This window comes from Acanthochromis polyacanthus, chromosome 12, assembly GCF_021347895.1.
Source record: "Acanthochromis polyacanthus isolate Apoly-LR-REF ecotype Palm Island chromosome 12, KAUST_Apoly_ChrSc, whole genome shotgun sequence".
NCBI classification, from domain to species: Eukaryota; Metazoa; Chordata; class Actinopteri; family Pomacentridae; genus Acanthochromis; species Acanthochromis polyacanthus.
Window position 1 is genome coordinate 36,899,959 of NC_067124.1, and position 24,807 is coordinate 36,924,765.

A 24,807-nucleotide genomic window follows, 5' to 3' on the forward strand; every position below is an offset into this window, starting at 1 on the left:
TGCAACAATTTCTGGGGATGTTAGGAAAGATTTTGCATGTATAAGGCCCAAAATTATTAAAATTGTTGCATTTTCTCCCAAATTGGCAAGAATTTCTGGAGTTGTGATGCTTTATCATATATAAACCCCAGAATTATTAGAAAAAGAATTTGCAACAATTTCTGGAGTTGTGATCCTTTTGCATACCGTATATATAAGCCCCAAAATGATCACAATAGCTGCATTTTCTCCTTAATTTTCAATAATTTCTGGGTTTGATGCAAGTCCCAAAATAGTTATAATTGCTGCATTTTGTGCCAAATTTACAGCAAATTCTCAGGTTGTAAGTGATGCTTTTGCATAGGTAAGCCCAAACATTTTTATAAAAACTTAATTTTCTTCAAAATTTGTCAGAATTTCTGGGGATGTAAGTGATTTTGGACATGTTAAATGCAAAAAACAAAAAAGCAACCCAGTAACTACTGACTGTATGGTGACAAATTGAGGCTTTGCTGATGAGAAATGATGTGGATATTTGTAACTCATAAATAGTACAACAACAAAGAAACTAAATAAAACAGAAAACTTTAAATGTAACACAACATTATGTTGTTTTTGCCACTTTTTTGTTGTTTCCAGTGAAAAAAATGTAAATTTGCAATATGCATGAAAAAATCTGGGCTTAACCATGAAACTATCTTTATTTATAGGCCTTTTGCATATAAGTAGAGTGAATGATTGTCTTTTGGAGGCACTGTTGCTGCGCCGCAGTAAAACTGAAACTGAAACCGTTCCCCGTCCGGCCGCTGGGGGCGCTGTGGCGCTGCGGCGCTGCTGCTGCAGCATCATCAGGATTCAAGTGTCGGCTGTCGGTGATGTGAACAGTCAAATCGTAATGGCGACTGCTGGAATAGCAGAGTCGGGATCGACAGCCCTGACAGGTACACAGCTGATAAAGCTTCCTCCTTTGTCGCCTTGAAACGAGACTTTAAGCAGACCGGTTTAGCTTTTTTGCAGCGGTGAAAACGGCGAGATGTGGCCGCAGTGGCTTCATCTAGCACCGGTTAGCCTTTTAGCTTGTTAGCATCGAGGCTTCCAACCTAACAAATGAGCCGAGCGGTGGTTAGCGTGTATAGCGGTGTAATTAATGAACCTCACTGTTATTGCTGTTGTTAAGCAAACAAACCGATAGCTAGCATTCTGTTTGTATTGATACCTAGCTGTATATTGGTTTTCCTAACGTGTTATAAAGTATTTCCAGGGACCACGATCACTAAAGTGTTTCTTATCAAGCTGGCAGCCTCGTTACCGTTATTCGGTGTTTGTAAAAATGAAGCAGCTGTGTGGAAAATAAAAAGGTTCAGTTTATTTATCAGTGAATTAACATTCAGTAGGTGCTGTTTCCATCCATGAGAAGTTAACGGTCGCTCCCCCGTCGCCTTCCTCCCCTGTTACATCCCTCCTCTTCCTCCTCCGTCTGATTCTGTCCACGTTTTTTTCGTGTTAAAGACGGCAAACAAATTCACTTTACATCAGTTCCCTTTCCCACAGGTGAGATGAAAAGAATATTCAGAATATCTAATTGATTTCCTACATTCCTTTAACACACCGTGCTGATTTGGTTAACGACCAGGCTTCACTCATTTAACCGGCTGTCTGATGAAAACTGTGTTCAGGATGACTAATTTTTCACATCTGAATTGCTCATGAACTTTCCAGTAGCCTCAGACATGCTGCTGGTTGGCAGTGCCTTCTGTGGTTTCTTATATCCTGAATGTAGATAGAAACTAGGGCTGCACCACATAGGGAAAAAAACCCAACTGGTACTGTGACATTTTGTTTGTCTGCAGTGTGGAAAAATAGAGGAATTTTGTGTGGATGTCTCCATTTGGGAAAAAGTAATCATTGTATGATTGGGGTGATTTTTGTAGAGGAGTTTGCATCGAAAATAAGAAATAATAATTAGAAAAATAGCTAAAAGACATCCATAAAAGATATACATATTGCTTTGGGTTGTGTTGAGATGTGGCTTTGCACACAAACTGCCTCAATTGGTAGCAGCAATTGCAAGACACATCAGATTAAGTACATGTTTTTGGTCAATATCATCACTTTTTTGGCCAAAATATTTCCATATAACTGATACTTGTCTTCCTTTTCAGACTCAGATTCAGGCTCCTTTATTATCATTTAGTACTTAACATCGCAGGAGGAAAATACACGGATAAAAACACAGAAAAAAAGATGTGTAGAAGGAAGCCTATAAGCAACTAGAAGCAGATGTTAGCAGTGATATCTACACAATAAACAATGGATGTTCCACGTATGGTAATTTTACAGGATTTTACAGTATACTGCAATAACTATCTCTGTATTTCATCAGAATTTTTAGTGGTTCTCCCCTGTTCCTCCCTCATTTTTCCACCTGCATGTCAACAAACTGTGTGTCTTGCATGTACATTTTAAAAGAAACACGGACTTTTATCAGTTTTCTTGTATCAGACAGACCTTGTACATTTGCCATTAAAACAGATAACCGTGCGTGTTTCTGCTGCGTCAAGGGGCTATCGAAGTTGTCGCATGATGTGCTTGAGTTATTTTAGATTGCTCCACGTTGCGCTTTCTTTGCACACTCACTGCTGAAACAATATATTGCGCAGCCCTAGTTCTTGTCAAGCCTCGTCCAGGATCTCTGATTTCGGACCTGAATTGCTCATGAACTTTCCACTGGCCACCCAGACGGCGGCAGTTGGCAGCGCTTTCAGACGTTTCTTGTTCTCTGAGCGCAGGGGCAGAGCAGGACAGATGATGAGGACGATGCATCCCGCTAATCCATTTAGCTGTGCGTCATTTATTAGCTTCCCCGTGGGCAGAGGAGTTGCTCTTCCCTCGGTAACCAGCCGGTCTGAATCAGTGAATAAAAATAGGGGCTTTAAAGCGCTCTTGTGGCTCCCGCGTGGCCGAGAGCCAGAGACTGTACAAATACAAGATAGAGCATTCTGTGAAGCACACGCTCACAGCCACTTGAGTGACAGTAACATAATGTGGTTTCTGTACTGGCCCTTATTGGCCTTGTTTCCTAATCGGGCCAAGAACCAGTATATTTATGGACTCTTCTTTGGCAGAAAATCATCTTAAGCGTGTGCGTGTCCCATATTGGCGCGTGCAGGCTGCAGGCTACGTGCAAATAAGCCTGGCAGGCACTTGTTTAGTATACAGAGAGGAGCAGATGGTTGCCCTATTGTCCTAAGGTCTGCCCCTGACTGGCTAAAGTCATTGTTAAGTGATTGGGTTAGTCTAATTCCTCTCCTGAATCCGCTGCCCAGTGTGTGTCATTAAGTAGCCTCATGTTAAAGTGATGAAGCGAGAACTGCAATTATGATGATTTTTGTTATTGATTCGTAGTTTCTGGGTGTGTTTTTTTTTTTTTTTTACACTCCTGTCACACTTATCCTCACCGTAGGCTCATTTTTCACTGCAGTATAAAGTCCTGTACCTCTATGGAAACAGCACAGCCATGACTCAACAACATTCTCACTATTTGCACCTCTGTATGCTCCTTTTTATGGATAGATGTTTTTTCCTCGCTGTTTTTATTATCTCCTTTCTACTCTGTAAACACCTGAAAACTCTCAGAATTTTAGTCGCGTGACTGTTGCTTGTAGCTGAGTGATTCTTGGCTCCCCAGTTGCACCAAAGAGTGCAGAATTTTTAGTTTTAAACAGATTTGTTTTCATTTTTGGTGATTTTATTAAATGAGACATGTAGCATGAAGTCATTTGATGAAATATCACAATTTTAAGCACAGAATTAATTTATTTTTCTTTGCAGAGATGCACGTTATACATGATGCATTCGTGTACTGTGCTGATTCTTTTGCTAATTTTGGTGGCTTTCCAACTAAAACGTGCCTTTCACACCTGCCAGCTGATTTTTTTCCAGGGTCTGGTGCAAGCTATTGTTAAATGAGCATTTAAAAATGAAGTGATTTTGATGAAATATCACAATTTTAAGCTAAGAATTGTTTTATTTTTTCTTTGCGGATATGCATGTCACACATGGTACGTTCACATACTATCAGAAAGTAGAAATTGTGGCGATTCTTCTGTTAATTTTGGTGATTTTTCAACTAAAACATGCCTTCTAAACCTGCCAGTTGGCTTTTAACAGGATCTGCTGCAAACTGCCTTTGAATGAGATTTTAAAAAATGAAGTGATTTGGATGAAATATCACAGTTTTAAGGTTAGAAATTATTTATTTCTTCATTATGGAAATGCATGTACATTCATGTACTGTCAGAAAGTGGACATTTGGACGATTCTTTCTTCAAATTGTGGTGATTTTTTTTTAGCTAAAATATGCCTTTCAAACCTGCCAGTTGTTTTTACGGGATCTGGTGTAAAGAAATTTTGAATGACGTATCTAAAAATGAAGTGATTTTGATGAAATATCATCTGTTTTTTATCCTGAATTTGCTGCATGATGCACACTGTATGTTTATAAGTCGTGAGAAAGTTGAAAATATGTACATTTTTTCCATTTGTACAATTTCTTATTCAGATAAATGGTGTCATTTTGGCATTTATTTTACGTACACACAAAAATCAAATGAAAAAAATTCCCATCTGTGCGTTTTGGATGTTTAATCTGGGAAGTAATTAATGATTAACTGATAAGCTTTCTTTGCCTGAAACAAAACAGAAAATAGTACATTAAATAGTGCAATTATAATGTGTCAGCTCACTTATTTTTTTTAGAACCAATGTGTTATTTGCTATGTCCTCCTGAGAACCGAAGGGGACAAACCTATCTTTCAATTTAACTTGTTTTTGTGGTTTTCTGCCTTTTTGGAGCTAAAGCAGCAACTCACAATTTTATTGAAAAAAACCCACAAATATCAGCGAGAAAGAAAACAAGAATGGCAATCCTTTTTGTAATGAAACTTTGAGACACTAAATGAAATAGAACGTGAACATAAATTAAACTCTCAACAGTCAGGAGGCTTTGCTGCAGTCTCCATCTTCTCTAAGCATGAAAACAAACTTCCCCTCATTCCACCCAATCACATGAGATATCGTTTAGATATGAGGCCAGAATGTCCTCTATTGAGCACATGAGGATTTAGAAGGGTAGCTCCAATGAGTCAAAAACAAACGTCCAGTACAGAGGACATGAATGAAAGGGTCTCAGGAGGATCTAATAAATGACAATGCAGCAAAATGTCACACCAGATAATGTCCTCTAAAATGCTTCATCGCCCGGTCGTTTCAGATAAAACTCAATTATTGCACCTGTGTGTTTGTAAATGTGTTCAGTGTTGCGTATTTATCGGGTAAAGCCAGCCAGGCTGACTGTGTCCTGCTCCACAGATATCAGGACTCAGTTCTGGAGGAGAGCGTTGCAGCGAGGTATCGGCATGGGTGTGCGTGACTCGTTTCTGAGCGTGTGGTGTGTTTGAGCAGAAACTGCATGAGTCGCAGAGATATAGTGTGTAGTTTTACATAATGAGAGGGAATGTGGGCAGAATGCTGCTCATTGTTTCCCGGTGGATTGCGGTGTGTCCCTGCTAACTGAGAGGAGAGATGCATGGCGTTCAGCGACTCTGCCTCGTTATTAACCCGCTCAGGTTGAAATGTCCTCTCACTCTGCATCACCTGGGTGGAAATATGCTTTTTTTGGGGGGGGGATTAATTTTTCAGGATCGCTACTCCAGGTGTACAATCCTCTCCAGCCATGGATCCTTTAGCGTGTATTGACCTGTGGTACTGCAGTATTGGAGTACATGTTGCCATTGGTTACAGGCTAGAGGTGATTGCAGAGTGGGCGAGGTAGTAAGTTTGTACAGCAAGTTTATGTAAGGACACAAGAAATCGGCTTTCTTTTATTTCGCTTGCGTACCTTTTCTTACAAAATGCCTGTGTGCTGGAATTTCTCTTCTTATCTTTGGTGCATTTCACTCGCATCCAGACGTCTTTGCTTGGTGTTGGTGTGTACAGTCGTCCCTCGCCATATTCTCACTGGATCACAGATTTTTAAATTGTATATATAAGGTTTTGACCCGAAAACCCACACATTCGGTCGTTAAGGTGGTGTCCGGACATTGATTTTGAGATCCCTTCATCTCCATTCTCTCCTTCCGTCAGACGATCCGTGAATATTCCGATTTTCGTCTTTAATCGGGCCGAATATCAGGAACCCAGAAATTGCTTTTCATGCCAGCCGGAGTATATATCTGATTTTGTGTTGCAAATTTGTCGCTATATCACTGGATTTTGCGGTGGACAGGAGGTCCTCAGTTTAAGACGTCCTCGACCTACGGCGTTTTGTCGTTATGTGGAACTAGTTGACGAGCGGAGCAGACGAATACGTCGTCACGCAGCGCTATCAGACGACTTTGTTTACATTCTCCGGTTGTACCTTGGATTGTGCTGCATTCGCTAACTTTTTGCCCTTTATTATGACTTCCAAGCACAAGTCAGACTCTTCTGATGGCTGTATGTAAATAATAAAATAAATACAGTGGTGGGAAAAAAAGTTTTCTGACAGTCTTAAAATTGTACACAATGTCAAATATTATCATGAAATATTTGTGGAAAAGTCTTTCTTGTGTGGCTGCATTAGACAGACACAAACAAAAACCAATGATGTTTGTTTAATTTGTTGTTTACCAGAAAAACTAACAAAACTAAATTGTACCAAAATGAAGCAATGCCCAAAATTTGTCCTTTTTATGAAACCAATGAATTTTAAGTTTTTCGTGGCTATTTTTGAGGATTTGTTTAGTATTCTGGCTGCGATTGTACTAAAAGAAATTACACTTAGAGACCTAAGAGTGATTCTTAATGCAGTATTTCACACATATATAGGATGTCTGAAAACTTCTTTCCACCACTATATCAGGTCGCTACTTTGCGAATGTTCACCTATCACGAGGGATTCTGAAACCTAATCCCCGTGATAGACGAAGGACTACTGTACTTTGGACGTCTTTCCTTATCTAAACGACAAATGCAAAGTTCCTCTGAGTCACAAAGTAGGCTGTGATGGAAAAAGCTAGACGTTGCAGAGGCTTTTTTTTTTTTTTTTGTGAAAGGAGGTGGCGATGTTGACTCGCTTCCTCGGGGAGCAGATGAATGTGGAGCAGTCGGCTCGGGGGAGAAGCAGTTCCAGTTCACGTAGAGCTGCCACGTTATTGAGTGCTGCAGTTAATAACCGCCGCCACATTTAGGTTTTGGGCTCATCATCGGGCCTCCTAGTCATCAGCCGCTTTTGGAAATAGCCCCGCTAATTAACCAGCGCAGGGTTTCGCAAACACTCATTAACAAATTCTTCCTCGGTTGAAGCATCAAACTCTTACAGATTATTTCTCCCACTGCATGGGTTGATTTCTGTGTGATCTACTTTCCACGTGGAGAGACGTTTTCCTTGCAGGTTCTGACGTCATTGTTTAACCTGTTTTTTCTGTCTTTAGGGACCAGCAGCATTCGGAAAATGGCCCCAGCAGAGGTAAGGAGCTGCTTCTAAACACCTTTACGTTATTTACACCCCCGAGCCGTGTAAATGCTGCATCTGTCAACTCAGAGGAGGGAAGATGGAACAAGTTTAGAGTTCAAACCTGCATTCACACGGCAGCTTCAGACGTCAGTCAACAAAGGTTTATTGCAAAGCTGAGAGAATGGAACTATTGCACTGCCGAATAAATGGCAAAAGAGACGCTGGTTTTAAATATAGTGGTGGAAAAAGGCTGAGCAGTGAATCAAAATGTGATCAAAATCACAATCTGGCTGAGATAAAATCGTAACGGGAAAATGTGTCAGAACATGCCATTTTAACGACATCATATCAGTAAAACATCTAATATTTTCTTTAAGAACATTCCCAAAAAAATCAACCAAAATCCAGCGAAATTCGCTGGATTTTGGTTGATTTTTTTTGGGAATGTTCTTAAAGAAACATTTTTAACATTTCTTTTTTCCACCAAAAAAATGTTCAAAAATTTCCCAAAAATGTTAAAAATGTGAACACCAGAAGTTTCACCATGAAAATATATATTTTTTCCACATTTTCAAACTTTGAACCGGGTCAATTTTGACCCGCAGGACGACACGAGGGTTAAAGTAAAGGTAGCAAATTCACCCTGAAAACTGACCAGCTAGCTTTCCATGAATTCCGTTCACATTCTTGAGCTCCACAGAGAGTTCAGTTGTACTGTTCTGGTTGCAGCAGCGTAAATCTGTCATGTGGAGATGTTTGTCCTGAAGCTGATGCTGTACAGGCAGCTCTTTGTCTCCTCTGTTTACCAGCACAAAAACGCACACACACCACACCACGTTTGATTTAGACTTTTGCCGTCTCGTCCCTCAGATGCCCGGCTCTTCAGGCACGACTCAGAGCATGAAGAAGACCATCGGACACCGGGGCGTCGAGACCACCACAGGAGAGACCACCTACAAAAAGGTTAGAGCCGGCTGAGGGTCGGCAGCAGCGGCGCTGGGTGGAAACAGCGCAGCGTGTAGGCCCGCATGTTTACCGTTCGTATTCTAAAGTTAGTTTGGAAGTTCCTCCTGCTGCAGCCCAAGAATAGCGAGTGAAACGGCAGAAGTCACCGGGGGGGAAAATACTGTTTGTTCCACCGCTCACTCTCTTTTCCTCCCTGACCTCTCCAGACGACGTCATCTGCCCTCAAAGGGGCAATCCAATTGGGCATCACCCACACAGTTGGCAGCTTAAGCCAGAAGGCTGAGAGGGACGTTCTCATGCAGGACTTTGTGGTGGTCGAAAGCATCTTTTTCCCCAGGTGGGTATTAGCAGTTATAGTGTTAAAGAAAACGGGGTTAATTTCCATTTTCCTCTCTCTGTGTATTCTAACGCCTCGTCTGCTTCTTGTGTTTCCAGTGAAGGCAGTAATCTGACTCCTGCTCATCACTACAGCGACTTCCGCTTTAAGACCTACGCTCCTATCGCCTTCCGTTACTTCAGAGAGCTGTTTGGCATCCGTCCAGATGACTACCTGGTCAGCGCTTACACCAAGCACACACTGCCATGTTCACAACAACTTCCCTTATTATACATTGTGTTTACGTATTTTCTACACGCACACACCCTTCCGAGGATGAAGGATAATGAACAAGGCCCGAGGCTTTCTCATTCGCTGCAGCAAGCTGATTTTTGAGCGTGCAGCTTCTGCAGTTTTTCTTAAAAAGTGGCTTTTGTCGCCACATTTGTTGGCTCTGTGGACGTGGATGAGCGCCAGCACAGTCTGAATGTGAAGCCTCAGTCCAAGTACTATTTGTCATTTTTCTTGCTTTTGGCTTCGTTTTTCTCGTGATTTCTCTGCTGTCTGTTTTTTTCTCTAATGTCAGCATTAGAAGAGCCGCCACCAATCAGAAATCACGCCTCTGTAGTCCGACTACACAAATACAATAACAATGAAGTGTCAGGAGTCAGGATGTGTTTAATGTCAAGTGGCTTGTTTTATCTGAACCCTCTGAACTCGCTGTGGGCTATAATTATATTTATATATAATTATAATGTCATAAAGTACAAAAAAGAAAAAACCTGAAGTGGAATTTCTTTTATTGTGTATTTTACAAAAAAATCCAAAAATGTGGAATCAACATGTGTGCCATTTTTTAGCTCCCACAGGTGTTACCATTACTGTAAAAAAACTGGTGGCTCCATATATTATACATATTTTACTATTTACTATTTACAAACTAGGCGATTTTCCAGCCTGCTTTGCTCATCAGCTCTCGATGTTTCGCCATGCTGAATGTATCCTCCAACAACCTGCTCCTCTTTTTACGGTTCATGAACCATGCTGCATTCATTTTTTAAATCAAAAATGCTTTATTTTGCTCTTAATCTCTACTTTATTTAATCATACATGTGTGTTCTGCTTGTGTAAACACAGCCTGCAATTCAGCCGAACAGTTTTTGAATTTTTGCCACACGACTGTAGATCGTAGCCCGCTCACTAGTGGTTCCTCCGTTGTGCAGAGAAGTGCAGAATTTTATTTTATTTTTATTTGTTTGTTTAGAACAGTATAGAATAGATATAATTAATTGTCAGTGCACAGTTTACAGTGAAATTAAACAGCAATCCTGTGAGGATTTTCACCTGATCAGACATTTTTAAAGGCACAATAATATAAAATACAAACATCTAATACAGATACTATTTCCAAATGTATCTATGAAAACAATGAGAGAGTTTATTTTTAAGGTATATTTGGTATAATAAGAATTATAAAAAGAGTAGTGCAGCTGACCACTTCTGGAAATTATATATTATTGAACATATAAGGAAAGATAACGGATTAAAATAGTGTTAAATACTGCATCCTATTAATTTAACATATTTTTTTTTGCAAAATCTGCATTCAAGTGGTTCCTTTTTGACTTAAAAATATGTAGAATTAGGTGATTCTTTAAAAATACAATAATTTTAGGCTTAAATCATGTTAATGTTGCTGCACATTGTGTGATTAGTTCTTTAAAATCCAACAATAATTTGATTTATGGATTTTTTTTTTTTAAATTTTTCACACTTTCAGTCTCTGATAAATTGCTTAATTTTTTCTATTTTTTTTAAAATTTTGATTTTTTAAAAATAATGTCATACTTTGAAATCTTCTTTTGGGTTTTGAGCGTTTACAGTTTCAGCGCCGACTCTTTGTTTCCTCCTGCAGTATTCTCTGTGTAACGAGCCGCTGATCGAGCTGTCCAACCCCGGAGCCAGCGGGTCGCTCTTCTACGTCTCCAGCGACGACGAGTTCATCATCAAGACCGTTCAGCACAAAGAGGCAGAGTTCCTCCAAAAACTGCTGCCCGGATACTTCATGGTGAGTCTGGACGCAGTGGAAAGTGGGAGTGCGTTCTTATTTTTGCAGCGACTACGATTATCAAGAGAGTGGGAGGTTTGGTAATTTCTTTAAGTGTGTCAGATGTCCGATTTGTTTTCCTTCTCCCTTCCAGAACATAAACCAAAACAAGCGCACCCTGCTGCCCAAGTTCTACGGACTGTACTGTGTTCAGGCGGGAGGCAAGAACATCCGCATCGTCGTGATGAACAATCTGCTTCCGCGGATCATCCCCATGCACCTCAAATACGACCTGAAGGGCTCCACCTATAAGAGACGAGCCTCCCCGAAGGAGAGAGAAAAGGCTGTTCCCATTTACAAAGACCTGGACTTCATCCAAGACCTGCCTGACGGCCTGCTGCTGGAAGCCGACAACTTCAATGCCCTGTGCAAGACCATACAGAGGGACTGCTTGGTGAGTTCGTTTTTTATTCAAGCATCGTACAGTAAGTGCATTAAAATTCCAAAACGAGCTCAGATAGCACACAAGATGAATGCGTTATCATAATAGAAGCATGGAGTAGAATCTGACTTTCTGAACATTCAGTTCTTTTTTTTATTACATATAGATGTTAAAATGTTTACCTTAATCCTGTGGTAATGATCCCTCACAATATGAACATATATATTAAAAAATGATCTAAAAATTACAATTAGACATTTCCCTCAAATCATTTGGCTCCAGCTGGGTGTCGTAATGCTTTTCCTTTAAACTATTTTGAAAAATATTGATTGAAATTAACGGCAATGGTCAAAATGATGCCACAGAAAACATAAAGGATGACAAACAAGTATATCATACTACCAAAAAATATGGTTGGTAAGTTTGTTTAATAATATTGATTAAAAGAGGATACACAAAAGGGCTGAAAAATCAATTTGAAACATGAAAGAAGAATGCAATTAAACCATTAAAGCTGCAGTTTAGAATAAAATGAGTAAAAGTAAATAACTTCTTTTAAATGTATTTGTTTAGCTTGATTTCAAAATATTTCAATGCTGCTCCTGAGCTGTAAATGACCGAGCTGCTTACAGAAAGGTCCTGTTGCATTATTCAAATTATTATTATGTTTTATTAAAATTAGTTTATTCCTTTAACTTAACACAGTTTTGTGTGAAATCTTCTATCCTCTATGCCATTTAAAAATGATAAAATGCATGTTGGAAGCATTTTACATCATCAGGTTTTCTTTAAATTCTCATCCTTTCTTCAGAGAAATAGAACACTTATTGTTGTCTTGTGTGTTCATGATCTGTCACTTGTTTTCAATCCATTACACAATATAAATATATGTTGTAAGATATCAGTATTTATTAGAAAAATCCCACTAAGATTGTCCAGCCCTGCTTGTTTTTAGTTGATTTGCTAGCAGAGTTATTTTTTGCAGATCTTCACCTGGTTTGCCTCTCTACAGCTGGGCTACTGTCTGTGAACAAAATAAGGATGTTTATTTCTTTTAGGCACTTGTCTTTTTTTAAAAAATTCACACAGTATCCCACTTTCATGGTTTGGATCTCAGCACAATCCAGACAGATCTCTCTACTGCCAGCATTTTAAGGTTATGTGAGTGTGAAACTAACAGTTCCATAATATGAAATACTTCTTTTCCTTGATATAAAACCTCGTTTAGCAATAATTAACATTATAAAATAGGTGCATTGAATCCCACAACAGGCCCAGACAGCACAGGAGTTGAATCCATGAACAGAAACGTCTCGTAGAATCAGACTTTCTGTACATTCAGTTCTTCTTTATTATGCTTATATGTATTCAGATGCTTAGACAGACTGAGCAGCAGATGCGGTTTTCTTCCTGTAATGCTGGGTTTCTCCTGCGGTTCATTAGACGCTGTGTGTTTGTTGCTTTCGGCTGCCGGTTGAAGGATCATCAGCAGTCGAGTGTCTTGTGTAGAGGAGATGACTCAAGCTTGCATGACACTGCAAACTAATACCTTGTTTACTTTGAGGGCCGATGCCGGGAACAGACCGGTGGCATTTTTCATCAGTTAGCTCAGAACACCAGCATGAAGTCTGCTTTGGCCCTTCACTTGTCTGCCATGCTGTCCTGGTGCTGTAACCTAATCAGAAGCAGAAATACTTTATTTATCTGTGAGGGCAATTTGCTTTCAGTTGCTCTCCTTCACAATCTTGAAAATTTAAGCTGTGAAAAAAATCTTAAAAATATAAACATGAGTAGAAAAGTATTACCACAAAATGCAAAAATGTACGTTATACTACAAAGATAAAAATCTAAATATACAGTGTCATAAATAATAGCAGAATTATATTGTTTTTGCACAGAGAAATAATATTGTGCAACTCAAATGCAGACCAGATGCATCATTTGGTTCCGTCACTGAGATGTTTCAGTTTTTTTGGAGTAATTGCACATTTTTTTTTACTGGCTTGTGTGTTTTAAAATAGTAAAATTCTGATCAAGCAGAAGCAGACACGTCAGCAGAAGATGTAAACTACCATTCAAAAGCTCTGTTTTCCACGTGAACTAACACTTTTATTCCTGTGCTAACATAATTCTACAAGGGTTTTCTAATCATCAATTAGCCTTTCAACACCATTAGCTAACACAATGTAGCATTAGAACACAGGAGTGATGGTTGCTGGAAATGTTCCTTTGTACCCCTATGGAGATATTCCATTAAACATTTCCAGCTGGAATAGTCATTTACCACATTAGCAATGTCTAGACTGGATTTTTGATTCATTTAATGGTATTTTCATTGGGGAAAAAACTGCTTTTCTTTCAAAAATAAAGACATTTCTAAGTGGCTTTTGACTGGTATTGTACATTGTCTGAATTTGTGACCATTGATGGTCACGTCTGTCGTTCATTGTTTCTTTTTTTTCTTCTGCAGCTCCTGCAGAGTTTCAAGATCATGGATTACAGCCTGTTGATGGGCATCCACAACATGGACCAGGCCAGTCGGGAGCGTGAACGAGGGGTGAGCAACTCTGGGGACAGCGCCGGGTCGGAGGGAGCGGTAACCCCCGACCAGCGGCGGCCACAAGCCCAGAAGAGCCTCTACTGCACGGCCATGGAGTCCATCCAGGGCGAGGCTCGAGGGAAAGGAGCTCTGGATTCAGAAGACCAGTGAGTGTGACCGACCGGTGCTTCAGCTGCTCTCTGTTTGTGCTCCGATCTGCGATGACGATTAACTGATGCAGCCTGTTTTCTGTCCGTCCAGCATGGGGGGTATTCCAGCTCGCAATAATAAAGGAGAGAGGCTGCTCATCTACATCGGCATCATCGACATTCTCCAGTCCTACAGGTAGAGCAATCATTTACTCATGACTTTTAGCCGGTTTTTTTTAGCAGTTTGTGGCTCCTGGTGCGTTTTTCTTCACTGTGGGCTCATTTTTCACTGCAGTATAAAGTCCTGCACTTCTATGGAGAGAAAATGAGTAAAATCATAAAAAAGGGCAAAGAAAAACTGATTTTTTTAAAAATTATTTGTTTTACAAAAATGCAGCCATGGCCATAAGTTTGGACACAAGTACCATGACGCTTGTGAATCTTAGAAAATACCACAAAATTGTCACTTACAATCCAGTACACAACTCCTGAGAACTATATTAAGTTTCATATTTAAAAAAAAACATCAAAAGAGTTTGGTGTCATTTTGTTATTCTTACCAAATTCGGTTGTGAAAGTACTGCATTTTTTTGTTATTTTCTTTTAAAATTATGTTTTGGGAACAAAGTTGTTCCAATTGTTGGAATTTATTGATAATATTATATCCCTTGTTGATTTGTTGACTAATTAAACTGGTGCTGTCAAAAAATATTAGTTATGTTCTGTCATAGACATCAAAACAGACATAGGAAGTCATGCTGTGTCCAAACTTATGGCCATGGCTGTACAGATAGTTGCTCTTAATTTTACAGATATTTTACTATTTCCTTTTCTAATTTGTTTCCCTCTTTGTCTCCTGTCTGCTCTGTGTAAACACTGCCCACAGTTCATCCTAGCTCGGCTGAAAAGTTCCCTAATTTTTGTAAAATGACTGTTGGTTGCTGCTCAGTCACTAATGGATTCTCTGTTGCACCAGCAAGGGCAGATATTTTCTGTTTTTTATGGAATAATCGCTGCAAACGCTGTGTTTTCTGTCAATTTTTAATGCGAGACATGCAGGATGAAGTGGTTTTTATTAATATCCAAATTGTTCAATTTAGATTTGGTTGTTTTTCCCGTCTAAAACCGAAAGTCGTACATGATCGATGATAGGACTGCTGTAAAATTTGATATCCAGTAATTAGTCCAGTTTTCACGGTTTCTTGCTTGGATAAATGTAGTAATCTCTGTGATTTAAATAAATAGCATGCTTTTCACAGCAGCCTGCTTGTTTTGGTGTTCAGAGGGGTTAATTCATGAGCAAACGTCACACCTACGTTATCCCTTTCTGTAAATTGCACTAAATAGTTCTATTTTTGCCATATTTTTTAGGTTTATTAAGAAGTTGGAGCACTCCTGGAAGGCCTTGGTCCATGATGGGGTAAGAGTGTGCTCACTAAATGTTCTGTAAAGCCGAACAAAACATCAGTAGAACTTAGCAGACTGGATGAAAGTACTGTGTGTTTCCATCTAATCTAGAAGTGGAATGATCAGTGACCTGTGGACGTTTTTCTCTAATCGGTGGATTCGTTGATAATGTAGCGCAGTTTTGATTCCACAGAGTCTGGATGAATGTCTCTGTCAGTTTGTAACAGTCTTGTTTGTGTTTTTCTCCTTCAGGACACAGTTTCGGTTCACAGACCCGGCTTCTATGCAGAACGTTTCCAGCAATTCATGTGCAACACGGTGTTCAAGAAAATTCCACGTAAGTGCACATATGCAGGCTTTTTTAAGTATGCAGAGGGTAATGCTGTGTTTATTCTGTCCCAAAACGTGTGTGCATGAAAAACAGACGCTTACATGTGATACAAGCATGAAGAAGAAAAAAACAACCTTGTGAGAGAGCATTTCATCTCATTTACATACAAGTATGTGAGCACGTAGAAGGAGTTTGACTCTGGTGTTTACTGTGCTGTCATAACAGCAGATTATGGAAGGAAACTGAGTGTTAAAGTTTTAAGTTCGACTACACATTAGTGTCAAAGAGCATGTTTAAAGTGAACTCGAGGTTTAGTGGAAAATTACAGTGAACCAAATAGTTTATCATGCAAGTACAGTTAATAAGCATCAATACAAAGTCAAAGTTATTGACTCCTTATTGTTGAGGACAATGCAATGAATGAAAATACAGAGAGCCGCATTTCTGTGTGAGTGAGTTTGTCCGTTTTCTGTAGCTTTCTACATCTGCTCCACTACAATTCAGAGGCAAATATTAGGCTTTTTTTTGTATCACTTAAATTTTTATTGGTTTTTCAAAAATCTCAACATATAATGTACATGAATTAAATTCATTTATAAGTAAACAGTAAAACAAAACAAAGCAAAAACAGAAAATATTTAAACAGAAGACAGCAACCGTTTTTCCAAAGAAATAGTTATAGATCAATTTGCTTCGTCTGTTGACTTTTTATATACAGTCCATTTGTCGCATTTGTCATCGAATTCCACCATTTGCAATCTTAGTCCAAAGGCAATCCTTCCCATTCTGAATATTTCTTCCACAATATTTATCCATTGAGTGTGGTTGGGTGGCTCAGATTGGAGCCATCTTCTTGTGATTGCTTTTCTCCCAGCTATCAATAATATTTTTGTTAAATACTGGTCATCCTTGTTTACAATTTCAGATAACAGGCCCAGGTACAAAGTCTTGAAAGTCATTGAGACACTATATTTCAGTATCTTGCAGATAGAATAGTGAACGGAGACCCAGAAGGGTTTAGTCTGTGGGCAATCCCAGAACATATGGGTATGATTAGCGTCAGTGCTACCACATTGCCTCCAGCACACTTGTTGGGAGGACAGTTGTTTGTTTTTAATTAATGGAGTAATAAAAAATCGAATAAGATTTTTCCAATTAAAAACCCTCCATTTTTGTGAATTTGTAGATGTCTGAGATAGCCGGCAGATTTGCAGAGGTGGACAGAGTAGCCAAAAAATCGTACTCAAGTAAGAGTAATGTTACTTCAGAATAATATTGCTCAAGTAGAAGTAAAAAGTAGTCTTTCAAAAAATTACTCAAGTAAGAGTAAAAAAGTATTTGGTGGAAAGACTACTCAAGTACTGAAAGTACTGAGTAACTGTTTGACTGTAATGTCTGATTTATATCTTTAGAAATGTTGTGATCAGACAGACAAAAATGTAAAATAATGTGCAAATTCTGGTATTTCCAAATAATAAAATAAAAAATAGCAAAATTAAATAGTATCTTTAAAAAATGACGACTTCAGGCACAAGAAACACAAATTTCCAAATCTTGGTTTTTCATAGCATACAGCCAGTCAAACAGTTACTCAGTACTTTCAGTACTTGAGTAGTCTTTCCACCAAATACTTTTTTACTCTTACTTGAGTAATTTTTGAATGACTACTTTTTACTTCTACTTGAGCAATATTATTCTGAAGTAACATTACTCTGACTTGAGTACGATTTTTTTGGCTCCTCTGTCCACCTCTGCAGATTTGATACTTTTTACTTCACTAACTGACTTTAATAACTTTAGGCACTTTGACTGTTCAGACTAATAATAAAAATGTAATCAACAAATATATAGAAATGATGTATTATTGTTGGAAAATCATGCAGTGACGCCTTGTTATTAGATTAAAATATTTCTTGATCCAAATGCAGAGGGATATTTACAAACCACCCATCAGTAAATGTTAATTAGGTTTCATTTTTACCTTCTGCACCATCAACACTCACAGGAATCCATCAGTAATATAATACACATTAGTCTGAAATGGATCGTGCTGCATTTTTAGCACTTTTTACTTTTGATACTTTGTCATGCTTTGATGTTGATAATTTTGCACTTTCATTGAAGTAACTTTTAATGCAACATCTCACTAGAGTATTTATACTCTTTGATACTGTTAATTTTACTCGACTTCTTTCACCTCTGAGTGAAAAAAATGTAGAATTTGTGAGCACATAAGGACAGTCAAGCTTGAATTCATCACAATATATGTGGAGCAGAAATTCTCCCCTGTTTGCTCAGGTTTCTGCTCACATAAACAGTCCTGTGAGCTTTTGTCTGATTCACACACCGGGTTTTCATGTGCACATGTTTTGGAACTAATTAAACGTCATAACCTGATGGTAGAGGTGTGAAAACTTATGGCGTCTGAACTGATGAGTTCCGTTATTCTGTCCTCTCCAGTGAAGCCGTCGCCCTCTAAGAAGAGTCGTGGTGGAGGTCAGGGAGGCCTCCGCAGGGCTCCGACCCTGGGAGCTCCCACCCCGCTCTCTCACGCCGGAGACTCCAGATTCGTCTACCACAGCCATTTCAGGAGCACGGAGTCGGAGGCCGACAGCGGTAAGAACTGATTTGACCGAGCTGAATAGATGTGTGATTAACTGAAGGCTTAAGTTTGACAAACCCACATAAATTGAGGTTTTTAACGAGTCATATAACTTATTTTCTGCACAAAGTGTCTCACCTACTTCAGTCAACAGGTTGTTTCACTGTAGAAACACAATAATTTGTGACGTTAAAAAGCGCTGCTGCCAGAAATGACACAAGATAGGAATACTATAAGAAAACTGTATTAATATATTTAATTTAATGATGATTGAAGCTGCTTATTTCTAACATTATAGCAGCATTAAAACATATTTATGCGATTTCTGCTTAATCTGCTGAACACTCTGAGCTTTGTGGCAAATCAGCACAAAAACTGCAGCTGCACGGCTTCATTCAGTGATAATAGTAATAAGCAGAGGAGGAAGTTTACAGATGACACACATTCCCTCAGCTGAGACTCAGAGAATCAGCAGGAGATTATTTGGTTGAAGGGAGAGCCTTGTTTCAGCCTCCAGAACCTCCTCCAGACCAGATCAGTTAAAAGAGATGTGCATTCCTGACGCTGAAACCTCTTGACTATAAGCTCCACATACCTGTTAGCCCACTGATCTGTCTCCTTAGTGCAGCCCTCTGTGTCGTAGCTGCTGTATTCAGATCGAATGTATGTTTTCGTTGTCAGGCGTGCAGTCGGACAGACCGGATCTGGTTCCTCGGACGCCTCCGCTGGTGGACAACGCCGGTGACTGCGAGGCCAATCTGTCCACCTCATCGCTCGGCAGCACAGGGATCGCCTCCACCTCTCCCCCGCTGAGGTAAAACCCTCAGTCCACCGTGTCACTTTCACACAGCGTTTGATACGGATGTTAATGATGAACCGTTAATCGATCAATCCTCTGAACTCTGAGCGGTTTCAGTGTGTTTTTTGCACCTCTACGGAAACAGAACTGCAGTTAGGAATAGAGAGCTCTGAAATGTGCAGTACAACACAGTTAGAATGTCAGTAAAAGTGCACACAGGTGTTTCCAGTTCTAGGGGAAAACAATGGTGGCTCTACGTACTATGGATGTTTTACTCTCCATTTTTACAACTTCAACATACTAGATTTTCTTCTCCTGACTCTGTGCGTCTGCTCGCGAAAGATGTTTCACCGTGCTGAATGTATCTTCCAACTTCCTTCTCTGTTCACTGTTTTTGAGCCATCCAGTAGCTTTGATTTTCCTTTCGGTCTGAAATCATCCAAAAATAACTTGAAAACCATCCAAAATTACTTCCAGCTTGTTCAAACTGACTCAAAATTCATGAAAAACGACAATTTAAAAGCACTTTTAACACATTTTTTTTAATCATTTGGGTCTTTTTGAGTCACACAGGTGTTACCAACACTGTAAATACTTCAGATATTTTACTGTCTCCATGCTTCCAGCCTCTCCAGACTTTCTCTTTCTACTCTGCTCATCAGATGTAGAAAGATGTTTCACCTTGCTGAAAGTATTTTCCCCCTACTTGCTCCTCTGTTCACTGTTTTTGAGTCTCGCTGCATTTTTTATTATTGATCCAGTAGCTTTGATTTTCCTCTCACAGTCATTTTGGATGACTTTTATGTAATTTTTGAACAGGTTTTGGGTCATTTTGGACAATTTTTCAATCGTTTTATGCAAGTTTATGAGCCTAGCCGCGCTAGACAACCCACGGCAACGAATTTAATTCTCTGCCAGGGTGGATCTAGTTACCCTCGGTAAGCCTCGAGGTTAGATGCTCCTAAAACTGGCCGGACCAATCACCATGAAGTGTAGAGTCAGAAGGCGGGCGTAACTAAGTGACGACAGAGGCGCGACGATTCTGACAGAAACACCCGGAAACAACTAGCCTAGCCGCGCTAGACAACCCACGGCAACGAATTTAATTCTCTGCCAGGGTGGATCTAGTTACCCTCGGTAAGCCTCGAGGTTAGATGCTCCTAAAACTGGCCGGACCAATCACCATGAAGTGTAGAGTCAGAAGGCGGGCGTAACTAAGTGACGACAGAGGCGCGACGATTCTGACAGAAACACCCGGAAACAACTAGCCTAGCCGCGCTAGACAACCCACGGCAACGAATTTAATTCTCTGCCAGGGTCGACAACAGTCGTTGAGCTCCATTAGCACCGACTCTGAATAATCTTTCTGTTAACATGTCTGTAATATACTTGAGCTTCACCCATTGACTGTATAAATAAGGCTTCACCGAACTACCGCATCCTCTGATTTCCGGCGCTCTAGGAGCCTATTCGTTGCGCTGATTGGTTGTATACCTACCCAATTGCTACAGAGTGATTTGAAAGACAATCTTTTAGCCCGCCTCCCTCCCTGTCGAGAGTTCCTACACCCTTGCGTCTTCAGACCTGGGTCTAGCGCGGCTAGGCTTCAAGTTTCTGCCATTTTTATCAAATTTTGAGTAACGTTAACTATAAGCTTTCTCATTTTTGCAGCCTCTAAAAACTGTACTTTTCCACACTATTCTGCACGTCATCTGTAGAAAGATGTTTCACCATGCTGAATGTAACAACTTGCTCTGCTGTTTGCTGTTTTTGAGCCGTGTTGCATTCATTTTATTGATCCAGTAGCTTTGATTTTGCTCTCAGCCTCCCTCATTTGTTTCCGTACTCGCTCGTCATAAACACCGCCTGCAGTTCAGCCAAAAACTCTCAGGATTTTTGTCACATAAGTTTTGGCTGCAGCTTCACCACCCATGGCTTCTCAGTTAGTCAGATGATACCCAAAGTAAATTGGATAAAATGTGATTTTAAGCTTCGATTTGTTGAATTTTCTGAACAGAACTGTGCATCACCCAAAATTAAGAGTTGAAAATGTGACTATTCTTTGTTGACAGATTCTGGCTCTGGTGTCATTTTGGTGATTTTATTTACATGTTTTTGAAAGCTAAACTGTCTTTCACACTCGCCAACAGGTTTGGCCTTCAGAGGATGAAGCAGACGCTTTAAAAATTGAGAATTTAGTTTTCATTTCTTGTAGTCTGACTTTGACTTTTCTCTGCAAGGTCTGTTGGAGTTGAAGTGCACAAGTCTGCAAACACAGACTACGACCAGGGTGCTTCCCCCAGGTACAGGGCGCAGCGATGAATCAATAAATACTCCTTCTTTTCCTTGTGTTGTATTGGGATTAATTCCCCTCTGTTTGTTGCAGTCTGGGGGCAGAAGGTGCTGGAGATAATTCAGGCAACATGTCTGGAAACGAAGATGTAGTTTCTCTGTCGGACATCGTCCCTGAGACCAACATCTGTTTTGTAAGTTTTCTTAGGCTGGTTCTGTATCTTTTACACTTCAATTAGTCTTGGTAGTGACATTTTTTTGTCTGTTTTATAGTAAAAAAAAAACATAAAGAAAGAAAAGAAAACGGAGCCAGTGCCATGTGAGGACGGCACATCTGGACACGGTGAGGATGAAGAGTCGCCCATCCACTGCAGACCCTCCTGCTGCACCTCTGCTCACCTCTGCAGTAAAAACGGGATGAAGCAGAGGAAAGCAACGGCGGGAGGATGAAGACGCTGGCGTGGTAGGCTTTAGGCTTTCTTCAGCCATCAACATGTGCGTTCGTCCAAACGAGTCCCGAAGTCTAATTGATTCACACCCAGAAAAAAAAGAATGTCTCCCAGTCCCGACTTGGCAGCTTTTTAGTAGCTGCTGCAGCGTTCGTATCCTGCTGCAAACAAATAATGTATATTGTAAAAAGAGAAAGCCCCAGTGGATGGTGAAGGCAGTCAGATTATCCCACCGTTCACAGCATGAAGAGACGAGAGTGGACAGAGACGCTTCACACACACTTAAGAGCACATGAGGGGCATCGCCTGCAGAGGAGGAGGGTTCACATGTCAGTGACTCACGCTCCAGTGTTCCTGTTAGTGCACCCCCCCCCCCCCCCCCCCCCCCCCTCCACACGCCGCTCCATCCACAGAAACCATTCAAGTCGACACTTTGCTGCTGTCATCTCTGCAATCATGTATGCATTCCCCCCTCTGGAATGCAAAACGTTTGTTTTGCAGAAAGGCGAGCTGAAGATAACGCCGTTTTGTTCTAAGTTATTCTCCTGGAAGCCACAGGAAGCCACCGCTGAATGTACATTACAGTGTTATGTTTTTTTTTTTTACTTCAAATGTGTCTTATCAACATGGCAGACAACATTTATAAAACCCTGAGGGGAAAAAAGAAGAAGAAATGTCCCCCTCTGATGTGGCCATATGCGCAAATGAATGCGGAGCGAAGAGTAGACGCTGATGATGTGTTCAAGCCGCTGTCTGTTCTCCGTCATGTCTGTGCCTTTCCGTGTTCGTCCCTCCACTTCACATGTAACTGACGTGTATTTTCTACAGGTTCTGGTCAGAAACCTGCCTTATCACTACAGCTGAAAGTCATCAAACTGCCATTTTTGTATGTCCGGACCGAGCAATCATTTGACCGCAAACACTACCTTGTTCTCCGTGAATCATTGTGACTCTCCTGACTGCAGACAGCGAGGATGTCTGTCTCCTGTTATTCATTTCTGCTGGTTACAGAAATGACACCCGCCCACATCCACTCTCGGACCAATATTACTAACAACGTGTGTTTGATTTTTCTATTTTCTTTCTGTGTCGTCTTACTCAGCTTTTTACGTGGCTGTTCGTGAAAAAAAAGCTTCACAGGAAAGGTTTTGTGTGTATTTAATCGTTTAGGGCACTAAAGAAGCCGCCTAGGTGGCTGGCAGAAGGCTTTTTTTTTTTTTTTTTTTAACCCTGTGAGATATTTCTGACAGAAATTTGAATCACTACCGAGTGACTGTAGCAAAAGACATCATCTCATTTAAGAAGCACATGTGGTCTATGCAGCAGAGACGGGAGGGGGGGGAGGCATGTGCAGCTGTGAATATACATGAAGCGGAGGATTTAGAACTGAGTGTTTTCGTGTTTTAAAACCAGTCGTGGCACCAAAGAGAAGAGCAGAGCAGACGAGTGAAGAGTTCCCAGTACAGTCGACGGTGACAGACACTCCTGAACTTTAATCTGACGTGCACTATGTGGTAATAACCAGGGTTCTCGCCAGCGCATTTCAGCTTAACGGGCCGTTATGCTGTCAGTTTAAAAGATTACGCTGTGATTAGGGCCGCTACGCTGCCTTTCAAGTTGCGGTTTTGTGTTTTGAGCACATTTGCTTGCGTAATATTTCCATATTTATGTGAGAAAACTTCTTTATTGGGGCAGTTGGCGCTGTGAAAGAGTTATTTTGACAGATAACGCCATGTGCGTTTGTTTTTATCGACTGAGTCTCCCCACCTCAGCCGTACTTTCCTGTCGATTGACCCGTTCCCGTCTAAAATTAAGAGTCGCTTCCAATCTCGGGGTTACAATTAGCATGTCTCGGTTGTTTCCGTGATGCCGTGTATGGTGAATAGTGACCTTAAAATCACAGCATTTGGAGCATCTGCGTGACGCTCATTGGCTGACATCTGGGCCGGCCGCTCGCGAGATTTAATGAAAGCTATTGAGCGTGCGCATAGTGACCTGCCGTTACACTGTAAAAAAAAATCCTGGTGAGAACCCTGCTTACACTGGGTCGACCTGTGTTTTTAAAGATGTTATCGATTAAACTGGATGTTTTTTTTTTTGCTAAATAATTCACCTCTGATGATCTGACGTTGTTTATCGAGCCATTGGTTTACTCTGTAGCCTGAAACATTTCAAAATTCAACTCCACATTCCTGCATATTTCAAGTTCAATCTACTACAGAAGTGGTAGGACCTGACATTTACCGCCTCTGTGTGGGTGTTTTACTTAAATGTGAAATAATGAGCATTTGTAATTGTTAAAAATGTACTTAGCTGAGAGTCAAAACAAGCAAAGAAAGGAAGCAAAAGCACTCCAAGAATGCGTTTTCATGTTCTCCAAATGGGTCGGTACTGGCTAATTGCTGGACGCAGACCAGTTGTGTCGTACGTAGATACGCCTTGGCACAAGAAGAACATCCTCCTTTGGTGCTTGAAGGGTTGAGCACTCCGTAGTAGACACTACAGTAAATTTGAAGTACTGCAATATGAACCACAGTCTGCCAGAAGTCTATTTATTACTGCGATTGATTGCTGTAGGCTGAGATGATTACAGTTGTATTATTAGATGATTGTAAGTGAACTGTATACTGACAGAAGGATGTCTGAGACTTTATAGCGTGCATTTGCCGATAAAGGTGGGACTATTTGACAATTTGACTTTTTTATATTTCATGTTTAGATTGTGATATGATAGCTCTATTCTCTCCATGATGATTCTGGGTTGTTAATCTCCCATGGCTTTTTCTACATGAATGTTTCACACGTTGCTGGTTGTCCTATACGCTTCGATGACTATATTTTTACTGTGTATAAAATGTGTATATGTACATACGAGTCACGGAAATGCCTTCTCATGCAATATGTGCTGCCTGTCCCTCCTGCCATGTTTCAGTTATGTGGTGGTGATGTTTTCATGTCTGATTTTAAAGGATTAAACATATTTTCTAAATCTTG

At 40.2% G+C, this 24,807-nt stretch overlaps 1 protein-coding gene across 2 annotated transcripts; it reads left to right on the forward strand.

Moving 5' to 3' along the window:
• The first annotated feature begins 802 nt into the window (after positions 1 to 802).
• LOC110952465 (phosphatidylinositol 4-phosphate 5-kinase type-1 alpha-like) lies at positions 803 to 24,807 on the forward strand. 2 transcript variants are annotated; one of them, XM_051956317.1, is made up of 16 exons: positions 803 to 920; positions 7,452 to 7,486; positions 8,345 to 8,437; positions 8,647 to 8,777; positions 8,876 to 8,993; positions 10,672 to 10,824; positions 10,958 to 11,257; positions 13,716 to 13,951; positions 14,046 to 14,129; positions 15,305 to 15,353; positions 15,593 to 15,677; positions 18,132 to 18,287; positions 18,955 to 19,087; positions 21,313 to 21,375; positions 21,459 to 21,558; positions 21,638 to 24,807. In XM_051956317.1, the coding sequence occupies exons 1-16, from the start codon at positions 875 to 877 to the stop codon at positions 21,638 to 21,640; spliced, it is 1,785 nt and encodes a 594-aa protein (XP_051812277.1). In that variant the 5' UTR covers positions 803 to 874; the 3' UTR covers positions 21,641 to 24,807. The 2 variants fall into 2 exon arrangements, with proteins under 2 accessions (XP_051812277.1, XP_051812276.1); XM_051956316.1 differs by having other exon boundaries at positions 21,459 to 24,807.

What these genes read in the sequence shown, in the direction of transcription:
- LOC110952465 (XM_051956316.1), top strand. Translation starts at nt 875, where the DNA reads ATGGCGACTGCTGGAATAGCAGAGTCGGGATCGACAGCCCTGACAG. An exon ending in TGCTGCCCGGATACTTCATG is followed by an intron (nt 10,825 to 10,957) that starts GTGAGTCTGGAC and finishes TCTCCCTTCCAG; the next exon opens with AACATAAACCAAAACAAGCG. An exon ending in GGAGTCGGAGGCCGACAGCG is followed by an intron (nt 18,288 to 18,954) that starts GTAAGAACTGAT and finishes TTTCGTTGTCAG; the next exon opens with GCGTGCAGTCGGACAGACCG.